Genomic DNA, 15,720 nt, shown 5'->3' with positions numbered 1-15,720 from the left:
TTATTGTGGTTAGTGCAAATGGCCATTAGACGCAAGAAAGATGCCGTGGATGCCATAATAAGACATATAAATTAACAATTGAGTTCTAGGGATGAACATGAACGGCTGTAGTATAAAATAGTGTATAATGGTGGTTATATATAGGATGGAGCAAAGTAGAGCGTAGCATTTTCTCTTCTTCTTCTTCTTTTTAGCCCATTTCAATCTTTGAGATGTAGGCCTCCTTCAATTTTTGCCATTCTGATCTATTTTGTGCCCTTTGTACCCATTTTTCCTCATCATGTTCTTTTGATGTCGTCATACCAACGCATCTTTGGTTTTCCTACAGGGCGTGACTCTCCCCAAGGTCTCCACTCTACCAGCCTCCACTAGCACTAGCGTAGCATTTTACAAGATCGAAATCAATATTAATAATTTGAATGCACGTTAGGTTACAACATATGCAACTACTTAAGTAAGTACATAAAGAAAATGAGTAATACGTAGAGAGTCGTTGTGCTGGAATGTACTTTCAACCTCTGCGCTACATGTGGGCCTAAGTAACCGCAAACAATACCGTGCAGCGGGACCTTGGCGGATTAATCACGTGCGCACACATTGTAAGTGTACGTATTCTACATATAACTACATACACAACATAAAATATAGGTATATTCGCAACGCTTCTGGAACTGCAAACACTACGTCAACAACATAACATATAGAACCTAACTATATTGTTGTGACAAGTACCTACTCGTCATTTGTCAAATACTCTTGCAGACTTTTCTAATGAATCCAATAACTGCGTCATTAGAACAGCATGCTATGGAGCTATTCTAATGATGATGATTTACATACCAAATGTACAGCTCAATAAGACACAGACACCCTACAGACACGCAATTTAATACTGACTTTCCCGTGCCGTCCGGAATCGATGTAGCTGGAAATTTACGTAGAGTAAAATAAAAACAATGAATGGTGGCTCCTCACCGAACAAATGTGATTTACTACAATTTAGACAGTGTCAAGTTTGAGCACGTTATTCCTCATCTCATCGCTTTATCGCTTGCAGCCCTTAAGTGTTCAATGTCAGCTCTTGGCAAGAATTGGCAAAGGCAATGGTTTTACGTAAGCGACTCATCTCACCCATCCCTGAGGGGAAATTTCGAACAGTTTCAAGAAAGAGCCGGAAATGGAACTCACCACCTCCGGTTTGCGCTACTGCTGGCGCGTACTAGTATGCAATTTTGTAGCCGACTGTACAAACTTACAGTTTATAGTCTGTCTTAAGGCCCCAGTACACAATGGGCCATCGCCGGCCACTCCAAGGGACGCATTTATGCGTTAGAGGGAGCAAGTGATATTGCTATCTCATTCTACCGCATGGCTGCGTCCCTTGGGAGTGGCCGGCGAGGGCCCATTGTGTACTGGGCCCTTTAGAGCCACATCACGCAATTGGGTTATGGACGTTAGGGAGGTACCGCTCCGATAACAATTATGTTTACGTTACGTTGCCGGACATTGTTATCAAGTACCTATTGTAAATACTAATTTTAGTAATAAAATTAATGCAAGAGGTAGTTTGCTGCCTGCGTTATTTATCTTTATCAAAGCATTATGTGCTAAAGTTCAACTGGCGATCTAGTATGAGTTGCGTTCTCGCGCGCGAGTATATATTAGGTACGGGAAGTCGCGCTAGATGTATGGAGTCGCGCGCGAGAACGCAACTCATGCTAATAGCAGGTCTGATGGTAAACAGTTTGGAACAGACTAAGAAAAGAAGTTCAGATAATAGTTTAGTAAAGGCTCGACTCTTTCTGGCCTGTGTTAAGATGAAAAAATGGCATGGGGCAGCGGCTAATGTTCTACAAATGTTTTAAGGATAAGCATCTTAAAATTAAAGACAAGGCATACTAGGAGAGTTTCGCCGCTGGTAGATCGAGCCATTATATGGAGCGCACGCTACGTGATAGCTAGTTTAATTGCTAGTTACGAGTTCCTACGGGTACACTAAAAACTTAGTCCATGGTACTGGGTCGGCCTCATTTCCTAAAATGCTTTCAGCGAATATTGACTAAAAAAATCAGTTGCGTATAACATAGGTACCGACACGACAGCAGACTGAATATATACAGGGTGTTTGGTACATCGTTTGCCAAATTAAAACGGCACACGGTGGGCTGAAAATCGGCCTCCATAGAAATAGAAACCGAAGTCTTAAATTTGAACTTTTTTTATTGAAATAGCTTTTGTTAGGTTTTATTATGTCCCAAAATTAATCTTAGCTAATTTGGTTGGAAAAATCATTAATTATAATTTTTTTTTTCAAAATCTTTGTATGGCGGGTATCAGAAAAATCGAGTTTTCTCCGAAAATAAAAAGTTAACCGTAATATCCTGACAGATAATTTTAAAACCAATTATTCTTGATTTTCCACATAATTAGAATTTTCCTACGGGGTGCACTTTTTTTTTAAATCGATATATTTTTTTTATATTATTTTTTTTATTTTAATACGGTTACACTCGTTATTTTGACTACAAAAAATGAATTTGAGTTTGATCGAACCAATAACTTACGCGTAGTGAATTTTTGTTCTAAGCAAATGTATGGAGCGTACGAGTAAGACGGATTTCTTTTCAAAAATTAAAGGTATACCGTAATATCCTTGCAGATGATTTAAGTACCAATTATTAAGGATATTTTTACATAACGCGAACTTTTCTACCGTATGCACTTATTTAATAAAAAATAAAAAACTTATTTTTTCATGCTGAAATAGCTTTTTCTCATTTTTTAATTTTTATTAAACTGCATTCATAGTATCTACTAAAGATTGTAACCGGACCTCATTAATGATCATTAATTTTAGACTCATCAGTTGTCAATGTGTCATTTGTTAAATACTGTTTCATTAAGTACAAAGATAATGTAATAAAGAGAATACAAGGGTAATAATGTAAAGGATGTAATGGTTTTATTTTCAATTTTCTACTTGTAACTCTTGTATGTTTATTATTTATTTGATTAAAACAATGAGAAAAAGCTATTTCAGCATGAAAAAAATAAGTTTTTTATTTTTATTAAATAAGTGCATACGGTAGAAGAGTTCGCGTTATGTCAAAATATCCTTAATAATTGGTACTTAAATCATCTGCAAGGATATTACGGTATACCTTTAATTTTTGAAAAAAAATCCGTCTTACTCGTACGCTCCATACATTTGCTTAGAACAAAAATTCACTACGCGTAAGTTATTGGTTCGATCAAACTCAAATTCATTTTTTGTAGTCAAAATAACGAGTGTAACCGTATTAAAATAAAAAAAAATAATATAAAAAAAATATATCGATTTAAAAAAAAAGTGCACCCCGTAGGAAAATTCTAATTATGTGGAAAATCAAGAATAATTGGTTTTAAACTTATCTGTCAGGATATTACGGTTAACTTTTTATTTTCGGAGAAAACTCGATTTTTCTGATACCCGCCATACAAAGATTTTGAAAAAATATATATAATTAATTATTTTTCCAACCAAATTAGCTAAGATTAATTTTGGGACATAATAAAACCTAACAAAAGCTATTTCAATAAAAAAAGTTTAAATTTAAGACTTCGGTTTCTATTTCTATGGAGGCCGATTTTCAGCCCACCGTGCGGCAGATAGGTTGAGTCATTTGCTATCTACTCATGCCTAGAAAAAAAAATTGGCCATGGTTTTTTTACTACTGCGCAAGTAAAAATTTGAAATTTACGAAAAACTGGCATAGAGCTGAAAAAAAAATATGCGCAAAATTAAAAATTTCTAGGCCTGGGAAGATAGGAAATGACTCAACCTATCTGCCGTTTTAATTTGGCAAACGATGTACTAAACACCCTGTATAACGTGCTTTATATCTTGATTTCAAAACAGATGTATAACCCTTATCTACATTTTAGTTTTACTCATTCCATAGTTAAAAACCAGGAGCAAACACTGAAACAGGGGTGCGGAACTCCTCCCTTCAGGCAAACTCGGCTCCGTTCGGCTCAGCATTGCTTCGAGCAATATTAGGGTTGACACAACTTGACGTCCCTTTGCGTGCACGACCACAGATAAGATAATGGCTTGAATTTTGAAAAACCTAAATAGCCGAAAGGGATAGTGTCATATATTAGAAAGGGACAGCATGATTCGACCCTGAATCGCTGTCAAACTTCGGTTTTGTAGGAAGTTTTTCGGTAATACTATTAATTATTCTGTGACTAAAATGAGATTTATAAAATGGTGTCAGAGAGCAGATTCAGAAAACGGCGCGGAGGTCGTCGCGGTGAGCGGCGCGAGACAATGCGAGGCGTTCGGTTGTGAAACTCGCGCAGCTCACGTTTGCATAACCCGCGGACCGGCCCTAAGTACGCAGACAACTACCAGTCTAAAACAACGGTCTATTGGCAAAACCATCAGTCAAAAAGTGAACTCGTTCCTAGTATAATTACTTACAGATTCGTAACTAATGACGGTCGGAGGTCATATTTATACCAGCACCCCTAGTGTAAATTTCATTCGATAGCGTGACGTACGCGTTTGCGTTAAGTGTCATTTTGTATGGGATTTTGAGTTGCTTTCCAATAATTCCGTTATATGTATTTCATAAAAATAGGAACGAGAGGCACGGGCAACTCAATAATTACGTCTATCGAGCTATTTTCATAATCACATCGATAGAGAATGAAGTATGTAAGTATTGAAAACCTTAACTCGGTAGAACGATTTGTGTAGCACAGACATACATCGATAACGCGATGATAAGATGGACTTGACGAGTCATGCGGCAGGAAAAAGCATTCCGACCTTCGCCGGGTAAAGATGCAGTCGCCGCGAGATGCATATTTAATATACAAACAGTCGGCGACATGTTCCTAATTAAAACAAAGAAACTGGTTGATATTTCTTAAATGGTTTCTTAATATCTAGGGCGTAAAGGCGAGCGGTACATACTGTTGCGTTTTGGATACATTCCGATTTCCGAAACATTCTAATGTGTACATGTACACATTAGAACGGCTTTTAACATGTTGTCGTCTGAAAGTGGTGCGCGCAAGTCCTTGGCCCTATACTACCTAGTGAGTGTAATCGATACGTTGACTAGATCCCTGTACCGTACCCGTATAAATAAAATACTAGACGCGCTTAATCGCCCATTACTCTGGACAAATTGCGCACTGGCTGGGAGTGCGTATTTCATTAGGCGACGCTGTTTTAAATACTCCATGTCGTTTTTTGGAGTTTCACTGAATAACGACTATTGAATATTTAGCGGGGCCTCTAAAGTAGATTTGCGCCACTTGCTGGTTCCGGTGACCGGGTAATATTTCGCCACATTAGCAATAGTCTATCAATTAGGTAATTGAACAGTAGATTAAAAAAAAAAGGTAGAAGTATTACAGTAATTGTAGTGATGATTGGGTAACAGCGAGTGAGCAGCATTTAGAAAGTCAGTTAAGGTGCATTGGGGTAAGTTGAAAACATAGACAGAAAGTGCCCCGTAATCCCGAATCACGTATAATATTTTTAGTGCTAGCAACATTGTTTCAACTGCGATTTAGTTGTGCCTTGTTACTCAATGATCAATCCCCACTTTAAGTGCAAAGTCGTATGCCATGTGCAAATTTGTCACTGGTGGTAATTTCGTCATCTACTCGACGATTTTCAGTCTTACCCCATCTTTAAATAAATAAAGATAAGATAAAAGGGTAAGATGAACCTGTTTTCCTTTTTTGTAAAATTTCATTAAGTGCCCTTGTTAACTGCATAACGCACTGCCTAGTATGCAGTGCATAGGTACTCTGGTAGGGTAAGACTTAAATACATAATTAGAGTCAGACAAAGCTAAGTCGGCAGCGATTTTAATAGCACAGACTGTGCAAGCGTTATTTTAAACGTCAAAGTTATATGAAATTATGTTCTATAAAATAATACTTGCAACATAAACGTTTTTATTTTGTATTACGGTGGTTCTAATGCAACACTGTTCATTCACCAAAAATCCATCCCATCTTACCTCAACGCATCTTCTTATTGCAAAGTACGAGTACGGTTGTTTTTTTTTATTTTCAATAAGTCAATAACAGAGGTAGGCTTGACTACCCTACGAGTACCTAATTAGAATTACAAACCGAAATAATTAAGTAATTAGAATTAGATAGCCGACTGCTGGCGTGTAGGTGTATGAAGATTTTTAATGAGATTAGGTACCTCTTTTGTGTTATGGTATACACTTTATACTACTCATGTATTAAACAAATAACTTCAATCACAATAAACTCTTATAGACTTAACGCAATTGTAATTACATTAGCACTACGTATTGAATGCGAACAGGACGGGTGGCCTCATGGGGTCAAGTCAATTGACGTTGTCGCATCCGGGCGGGACCGCGGTCGCGCGGCACGTGCTGCGCCATTGTTAATTACTAAGGTAGCCCGCGCACGTGTCGCACGAGACCTCAAACAATACAAACAACAAAACACCTACCTAACTCGCCATTGATAGACCGTGGATAGACCTTATCTCGTTGATGTAAGGTTCACGAAGGGTTAGTTAAATGTGTCAACGGTGGTTCAATGCTCAACCAAAAGAATCGGTGTATGTTCTCCGCCCACTGCTCATAAGCCTTTTCAGTTACGCTACGCGAAGTTGTTTACGAGGAAAGATTCTCGGAACGTCAGAGATAATCACACATAGCCAGGTAGAATAGGGTTAAGCTTGCAATTATTTGTACAATGCAAAACAAGAATCACGTCAGACAAAATAGGAAATTATGTCCGGGAACAAAGTTCGAGAACAATAACTGCTGCGGCCTTGACGCGGGCGCTGTATTCTGTCAATTTCCTTGATAAAATGAATGACGGATTGAATATCATAATCGCGGCAGTAATACGGTGGCGAACGTCACCCATTCAAATAATTCATATAATTGAAGACATACATATTACATATTAATAAATTATTTATCGTGTAATATATATGTACAGAAATACATTTTAATCAGTAAATCTTCTGTAGAAGACAAGACATATATATATTCATTACGTCTTAATTGGAGTAAAAGAGAAAGATGCCCGCATTTACGAACTTCAGTGTCCGCGGTAGGCCCTCCGATCTCCGAAGCTATTGGAAACTATTAAATAATAGTCGAATTAAATTTAGGCCCTACGAGACGGACGAAAGAACGGCGTAAACGCATCTGTATAATAGGAGGCTGCACTACACCACACACTATCATTGATATTTGAACTGATTGACGTTAAATATGTGGACGTCAATTGCGAATAGTTAACTTAGAGAAGCTCGAGGTGTCACGCAACCAACATCAGGCCAGGACTTATTAATAATAGGCCTGTTGCAAGTAACAAAGAATCATGGAAATAATGGTTTCAACGAAACATATATGTTAATATGATTCTAAAAAATGGCCCAATCTCAGTATAAACTGAAGGATTATTAATATATTCAATAAAATAAAAGTGCAAAATTCTCCAATCGGCCATTTTTACTGAAACGCCAATCAGAAACGTTCCAAACAGTGACGTCATCAATCCATAACATATTTCTTAGAGCAACATAGACAACCTCATTGACCGAAATCTATACGTGGGCACCAAAGAGTTCGAAAGGTGCAAAAAAAATGTTATTTCGCCACTAAACATTTATTACGTCCAAAAAATATTATTACACGATATAAAGTAGATATCTATTTGTTATTATTTAAATAAAATGCTAAATAATACGATATTTCAACAACAAACTTTTTTAATTATTTGGCTGAATGGAACTATCATTGCCATGTTGGCTGTCGTAACTATAGAAAAAAAGAAAAATTAAAAAGTAAAAGCGGCGTTCGGTGATTTTCACTCAAAATTTACATGTATCTAAATAATTCATCTTAAACTGCAACCGTGTGAGAGTTTTTGTGTAAAATGAGTTATTGTGATAAATTTTTGTAATGTATTTATCATCCCTAATCGTAATATATGGTGCTGAATTAACAATATCATTCGGATTCAAGGGAAATTCGTAACTGTAAGTATGTAAACAATATCTACCACCCTACCACCAACTAAATGATGACGTCACAAATGGCATGCGAGGCGTTTTCGCGCGAAGTTTAAACTAGCTATAATAAAATTAAATTATCTATGTTAAATCTTATGAGTATAACTGAAATATAGTGTTTTTCGGAACTAATACAAGTGTACCGACGATATTAAAAGGGTTTTCAAAATTTGTCATCAGGCCTATTGTATCTACATTCCAATCGACATACCACATGCACGCTACTATGCAGGTTCCCGCTGATAGCGGGCAGGTCGGGCTTGCGGTCGCTCTTCTTGGCCTGCCTCTTGGCCTTGCCCTCGAGGAAACGCTTCTGCAGCGCGCTCGTCTCGAGATTCTGCTGCTCGCAGGCGCCCGTGAATGACTGGTCAAAGCGAGGGACGCACTCGTTCTGTCGCCGACGATATGCGTCGATTCTTCGTCTGTAAAAAAATAAACAAATTAGAATATTTTACACAATTAAATATATCTTTTATGTTTTAGGGCTCAGTACTTGTACCCGCACTGTGTCTATTTGTCACAGTCAAGTTGCTCTGAAAATACTGGACCGATAAAGTTGAAATAGTTAGTACAGAAAAAAAAATTAGTGCCCTGCCGCTGCCCCGAGGGGCAGCAGGGCACTCTTTTTATTAAGTTATTAGAAAATGGAAAAAGACACTTAAGACACTTTTGACGCGTAGTCTGATCCGCTACTTTAGATGCTGGCTGTACGGGCAGAAATATTTCACGACAACACAGTACTTGTCTTTGTAAATGTGAAATTACCTTGCGTATAGCAATATTGTGAGGGGGCAGGTGATGAAGCCTCACTTGGAATGATGGAAATTAAAAGGCAGGATCCAGGACGACGGTAGGTATTTATTGAAATAAAAAGACACAATTAATGTGCCTTTACGATGTAGATGTATAAATCTGGAGTTGCGCTTGGGTACTAGGTAATCGTGCACATTCACTGCACTTTTCGTATTGTAATTTTAATTATTTAGATCACAATTACAATAAAACTTAGAAAACTATGTAGGAAGTACAGCACGCTAGAATAAAAAGATGCTAATCGATCGAAGTTTTCGATCGAACTGAAAATAGAAGTTATATAGCGAAAGGAATTCCAAGAGAAATTTGAATTTGAAAAGGGAATTTAGAATGTTAAGTGCCAGAAATAGTATTATGAAGGTTGATAGTGTAACGCTTCATAACACGCATCGTTACTGAATATATCTACCTATACATACAGTATGGAAAGATAAGTCGGGCCCTGGAGGGAAACTACCTTAAATCCTTAAGCTGGCTCATTTTACTTAAAGGAGACATTCCTTTATTTTTAAAAATAAACAAAACTGCATTTAAAGTATTTTTCTTTTTTTCTTCAATTTGGCTTGTCTAAAAAAACGACGGGTTGCACTCCGGGAGTGCCGACAGAAGTGAAAACTCAATGGCTAGTCCAAAATGTCTGCAGCACTATGTATAATTGACCCATCCTCCTTTCTATTGAAAAACTTTAGTTCCGAAATTGCTGGCCAGTGAGCTTAAATTTGTAGCGTTCATTGTTTAAATTTCGAATAGAAATTGTAAAGTTATCTTGCAGACCTCGCATCTAAATATATTTGGTCATGATATTTTGAGTTTTATTCACCAGTACTAGAGTTCACTTTTATTAGCGATTTCATCAAGATGTAGCTTTATTGAATTATATTGGAGTGATATAAAGTTTTCACTTCAAAAATCTTGAGTACTAAATATTAGATTTTATGGATATTTTGTAAGACAGACGAGTGTAAGACCTAATGTTTCTTGGAGAAATGTTATCATTAACATTAACTGTATCGACTAGTAGAATAAAATTGCGAGTTTTTATTTTTTGGAATTTTTAGTCGGTTCGAGTCCCGGGCGAGGCAAGCGAGTTTTAGAAAATCTTTGAATATAGTTTTGTTTCTTTTTAAAAATAAAGGAATGTCTCCTTTAAGTAAAATGAGCCAGCTTAAGGATTTAAGGTAGTTTCCCTCCAGGGCCCGAATTATCTTTCCACACTGTATACAAGTTGTGTTGGTGTAAGGGTAACTAGAGTAAATAAACATCCAAAACGCCAGTATGTCGCTAGTACATAAATGCCTGTAATTTCTAACCGATGCTCAGTCAGCCGCGACAGCCGAGCGGTCACCTTGAGTAAATGTTAATGCGAACTACGTCTGCTTCGCAAAAATCATTACTAGCTAATCCATTTATTTGCTCATTGTATTTCAAACTACCGATCCAATCGTTTATATAAGTTGAATAGGTAGTTATATAGCTACCTCCAGGAGGTAAACCATTGTAACTCCATCCGAAATCCTTACAATACCAAAATTTTGGGGTATTGTCCTAACTTTCGCTTTCATTGGCTTTACAAAAAATTAGTACCGACCCATAACAAAAAACAAATAAATAAAAGTGATTGTGTAATAAAAGAGTTTACCAAAATAGTACGTATTTTGTGCAACAGGGACATATTACAGTGGAACCTCGATAGCACGAATCTCAAGGGAAACGCCAAAAACATCGTGTTAACGAGGTTTCGTCTTATCCAGGGCATCGACTTAGTAGGGGTTTTTGTTCGTCAGAGCTTTCGAGTTACATAGGTAAAACGCTTGAGAATTTGTGTTAGAGAGGTAATTATAGAAACGCAGAAAGTACAGTCTATACCGTCTGTTTCGAGTTACAGAGGTTTGTTAGTAAATAACATCGAGTTATAGAGGTGGTAAAACAATACGACTATTTTTTCGACTTGTAGAGGTTAAATTTTATTTTTTGAGTTATAGAGGAAAAAAAATGTACTGAATAGTCGTGAAGGGAATCGCTGCTTACTTCGTCTTAATGATGTTGAATATTTCGAGTTATGGAGGTTTTAAGCTCTGAAGGGAAGGGAATGGCATTGTTAACGAGGATTTCGTATTATCGAGGTTAGAGTGAGGTTCCACTGTAATAAGGTTTCCTAAAATTCAAAGGCCGAAATTACAAAACGAGACGAGTAGTAGAATAGTTTAAACTTTTATTTCTTAGACAGAAGCAAACACCTAAAATGATAAATAAAATCAAAGTAAAATGGAGTTCAATAGTAAGGGCACATATAAAAAACAAATATGATAAATTTTGTTAGCATTTGACGTAGGTATAACCTAAAGTTTTACGATGGTTGTTTTCATTTAAATATTATTAATGAACTTATATTTTCACTGATATAAATAAAAGACTTAGGTTCTGTTTCACAATGTCCAAGTAAAGACCTGAATAAGCTACTTGCCACTTATCTGATAAATAAAGTCATTGTTGTTTCACAATCTTCAAATAAGCTTAACTTACTATGAGGTATATTTCAGTATATTAATATAATATTATTATCGCTGAGTGCCTGTAACGGGCTTAAAACACTAAATCTGATCATAGGACAATCAAATTAGATTTTTTCGAAGAAGGAATTCCCAGCAAGCTGGAAATCATTTTAACACCATGATGTGGCCCTAAATGCGTGTAATGGGAGTTTGCTGAATCCCAGGAGGTGTGCATAAATTATTGCTCTTTTTCAGTTTTTTTATTGTAAATCGTAAACGGTACGTCAGGCGGAAAAGTTCTACTCATGATAAAAAATTATGTCTGAGGATCTTAGATCTACCTAGGTAATATGAATTCGTAGATTTCTCAAAGATTGTAAAAAATGGCCGCCATTTTGAATTTCTTTATTTTTGGTATAATCATGTTAGAAATCCGAAAATTCCTTTTAAACAGTGTCTGATCCACCAAACCTTGCTAGTAGTGCCATTATAATTGATGGTGGATTTCGTCTACATCGAGTGGTTTGGCAATCCAAGGAAAAATATATCTCCTAAGGCTCCCAAAATGTGTGCACACCTTTTCCAGGATTGAGCAAACTCGAATTACACGCATTTATGCCCAAATGAAGGTATTAAAACGATTTCCAGCTTGCTGGGAATTAATTCACCAAAACGCTTTTTTTATCTAATTTGATTGGCTTATCAGTGCCCGCCTAGGGGTTATACTATGTATCTATGGCGATCATTTAGGTAACTGCGAGCGCGTTACATAACGATTAGAATGTGTGGCGGGCCTCGTGCGAGTGCGATGTTATGTCCCTTCCCCCCTCCCCCTACCTATACGGGCTATACGGATCAGAATAGTTACACCGCATCAGTAAAAGTGTTGCCAGATTGTACTACTACCAACTTATAAAACACTCCGCCAGAATGACAAGGATAAGATCATCTAAATTTGGGGAAGTTAAATACAAACGTCCATCTCCTCGTTTAAGGGGTTGGGGGGTAAAAGTTCAAAGTTTTAGTTTTCTTTGTTGTTTTTGTACTAGTACTACTTACATACCAAATTTGAGCTTTCTAGGGCTTCAGGAAGTACCCTAAGAATTTTAATGATTATCAGTTAGTGAGTGAGTCAGTGACGAAATCGAGGTTTTTTTAGATATCAATAAAATCTAAAGCATAAGAGCTAAGCAATTGAAACTTTATAGGTTGAATAAATCCACTATTGACATCATATCCCTAGAATTTTCTGTAAAAAAAAAAACGACGAAGCGCTTCGAGAAAAGGTAGGTAGTGCCCTTGCGCTTCGCTGGGCTCGTCTTGGCGGGGGCACGGTCCCAGATTTTCCCATTCCGTACTATAAGCGTGTCCACCCTGACTCCCTGTGGCAGAGGTCAAAATTGTACTAGTTCATCTGTTGAAAGTACGTATCAAATTTTAGTAGGTAAGGTGCAGGGAGGCAATTTCGACTGCGGGGAAATTTCAACTAATCGAAATATCTTCTATGACATTATTAACTAGAGTGTCATATATGTCCAGATAGCGAAAAACATCTTCATCGCTATCTGGTTCTCGCACTTTTATTTAGTTTATCAGTTAATTCAAATTATGGAAGACTGATAGGACGTGTAAATTCTATAGATACCTACGAAATGAAAGTGATTCATTTTTGGCCGGTTTTATTTGGATATATGTAATAAAACGATTCCGTCCGTGGACTGTTTTATCTACGTGGGGACGCGCCAGTGGCTCCGTGCACCTAATTTTGACGTATGATTTTGTTTCGTGAAGTTTATGAAGAGATAAAAGAACCGTCACTCTCACACTCCAGGCGGGCTAGCGTAAGGCACGCGCGGGGCCCTCGGAACACTAAAAACTTGTCGTCTGTGTTTTTGTTTGGTTCATTGACCAGCCGACCGCGCTTGACGCGCTTAGCAAACAACGCATTCGATAACACTCGCCCGCTCCACTATGTCACTGGCGCTAAAAAAAAAGGTAAACCGCATATGTACACATTGCCACACGTTCTTTTAAATAGATATTTAGACCTACCAATATTGGGCAAGTATATATATTAAATTGATTCAGTTTTAATTTCAACTTCATTCAATTATTAACAGATCAAGAATCATATTGGAAACCATGGGAATGATCGAATAACTTAAACGCGATAATCATGAATTGGCAAAACGCCGGCAACTGTCCGTTTACTCTATATTCTGAATACGAGTGAAAATTATTTGAACAACATGTCCTTATTTCCAACAATAACAGCAATAGCATTAACATACAGCATTGTCACAGTAAGTACTTTGTATTTCCTTAAATTAGGTAATCATCTCCAAGTTAGAGGGGGATGGATATTATTATAGTTTAACCTATAAGAATATTTTCCAGTATATTAATAATAGTAATAAAACTAAGGACTCTCGCTAGGTGGTTGGATCAAGCGTCAGATGCAGAAGGCGGTGATCTTGGACACGGCGCGGATAGTCCGCCGGTTCCTCTCTCTGCGGCCATGACAGCCGGCAGCTTGGGCCTTGCCCCGCTGCTGGCGGCACCGTAGGTTAGGTTTCTTATGTGTTTATATGTATTATTTATTGTTTTGTAAGTGTTTTTTATATTTTACTTTTATATTCATATTATAAATCACCTAGCCTAAGATGTTGAATGAATAAAGAATAAAAAACTAACACATAATAAAAACAGTATTCCAAAATATACAAAGTTTTGTTATGAACAAACTGGATTATGGAACAAGACTTTATCAAGATCGTTATCATGTTTCGATGAGGTGATGACGCGACAAGTGCAGCCCTAGATATCCAACGTAGCAGTTACGCAATATACGGTCGTCAACTCCGCCATAAAATGCCTTATCACAAAAAACGGTCGAAATAAACATCGTGTTACATAATTACATTAGGAGGTTGCTGGAGTTAGTATTTTAAATAAGTATTACACGTACACATTTCTACTATAGGCTGTATTTGTGCTATAGCCTGTATTATTTTGCATATTTGCGCTAAAATGGCTGTATTATTTTGTTTATAAATGGCTGATATATAAATAAATGTGTCATAGATTGTACCTCTAGTTTTCGAGTTTCGGGCAGTTTGGTGAATACTGCATGGCAAAACTTACCGAACATCGATTTATAACAAAAAAACTGACACAACATACACTAAAGAATCTGTGACGACTGTGACTTTGATTTCCACGTTTTAATGACCGATTGTAGCACCTTTTTAGGGCCTCAAAGTTTAGTGTCTAAGGCATTTTGTCGATAGTGTTGAATATACTATCCCACTCCTTGTTATTAATTTGATATAGTAGCCGACCGTCGTCGCTCAAACGATCGTTTAATTCAGGGGTCTCCAAACCCCGGCCCGCGGGCCAAATCCGGCCCGCGACACGTTCCAATCCGGCGCGCCGACATCCAAAGCGAGTGCCCACTGTCCGGCCCGCGGGAGCCAGGCTCCTGGGGTTCAGCATTCATTGAGAGTGGAACTGTTCCTAACAGCAGCAACCAGACACCCTCCCCCGGCGCCGGCGCAAAAACCGACGGTGGCCCGCGCGTAAGTTTCTGAGGCGCAATATGGCCCTCAGGTAAAAAGTTTGGAGACCCCTGGTTTAATTAATAAAATTTTGTTTGCAACAATTAGGCAACAGAGAGAGCTCTTAGCTATGCGTTGCCAGGCCCAAACAGGAAGGGCGTTAAAGATATGAGGGTCATTTGCAAATTTATTGTACCTTTGTCTAATTTTTCCTTAACATTCTCAGTTTCGTAACGAAAATTAACCATACAAAAATGCAAATTTGTATAGCTAACATAATAAGACGAGATTAAGCTTTCTTAATTTTCTCAGTTTCGTTACGAATGTTAGCTATAAAAATTTGCATTTTTGTATGGTTAAATTTCGTTACGAAACTGAGAATGTTAAGAAAAAATTAGGCAAAGGTACAAAAAAATTGCAAATGACCAATAAACGCCTGAGGGCTAGCTGAAGACGATGTCCGGGATAGAACGAAGTGGAAGAAGAAAAGCTGGGAAGCGGACCTCGTCACAGTGCGGGACAAACGCTAGAAGGATGATAATGATAATGAAATTAGGTTTGCAGATGATTTTTTGTTTGTGACCTCCTGCTTAGTTTAGTCTCAACTTGTAGATCATAATATACTTACCTATTGCTTAGTAAGCAGTCAATTTTCTAAACGACGTAAACGTCGAACAGTTCGTGTTAAGAATTTATCGACGAGTTACGAATTACGAAGTCACAGATTGTAACTGTCACAGTCACACACATAATTATTATGTGGATTGGATTAGATATG

The 15,720-nt window shown here is 37.4% G+C and overlaps 1 protein-coding gene and 2 long non-coding RNA genes across 4 annotated transcripts in view; 1 reads left to right on the top strand and 2 right to left on the bottom strand.

The window, feature by feature from the left end:
* LOC134789402 (uncharacterized) overlaps window positions 1-15,720 on the bottom strand; it is a 368,254-nt gene that overhangs the window by 34,060 nt on the left and 318,474 nt on the right. The gene's annotated exons all lie outside the window — the stretch shown is intronic.
* LOC134806799 (neurogenic protein mastermind-like) overlaps window positions 1-15,720 on the bottom strand; it is a 200,316-nt gene that overhangs the window by 170,324 nt on the left and 14,272 nt on the right. For both annotated transcript variants that reach the window (XR_010146557.1, XM_063780173.1), the window contains exon 2: window positions 8,292-8,502. Coding sequence is in view for 1 of the 2 variants with exons in the window: in XM_063780173.1 (XP_063636243.1) it covers window positions 8,292-8,502 (211 nt within the window). In the remaining variant the exon portion in view is untranslated. The remainder of the gene's footprint in view (window positions 1-8,291; window positions 8,503-15,720) is intronic.
* On the top strand, window positions 2,154-3,327 carry LOC134789399 (uncharacterized). The gene is made up of 2 exons (XR_010144045.1): window positions 2,154-2,579; window positions 2,951-3,327. It is a non-coding gene; the product is annotated as an uncharacterized LOC134789399 (long non-coding RNA).

This window comes from Cydia splendana, chromosome 3, assembly GCF_910591565.1.
Source record: "Cydia splendana chromosome 3, ilCydSple1.2, whole genome shotgun sequence".
Taxonomy (NCBI): Eukaryota; Metazoa; Arthropoda; class Insecta; order Lepidoptera; family Tortricidae; genus Cydia; species Cydia splendana.
This window is presented reverse-complemented; position numbering and strand designations above follow the sequence as displayed.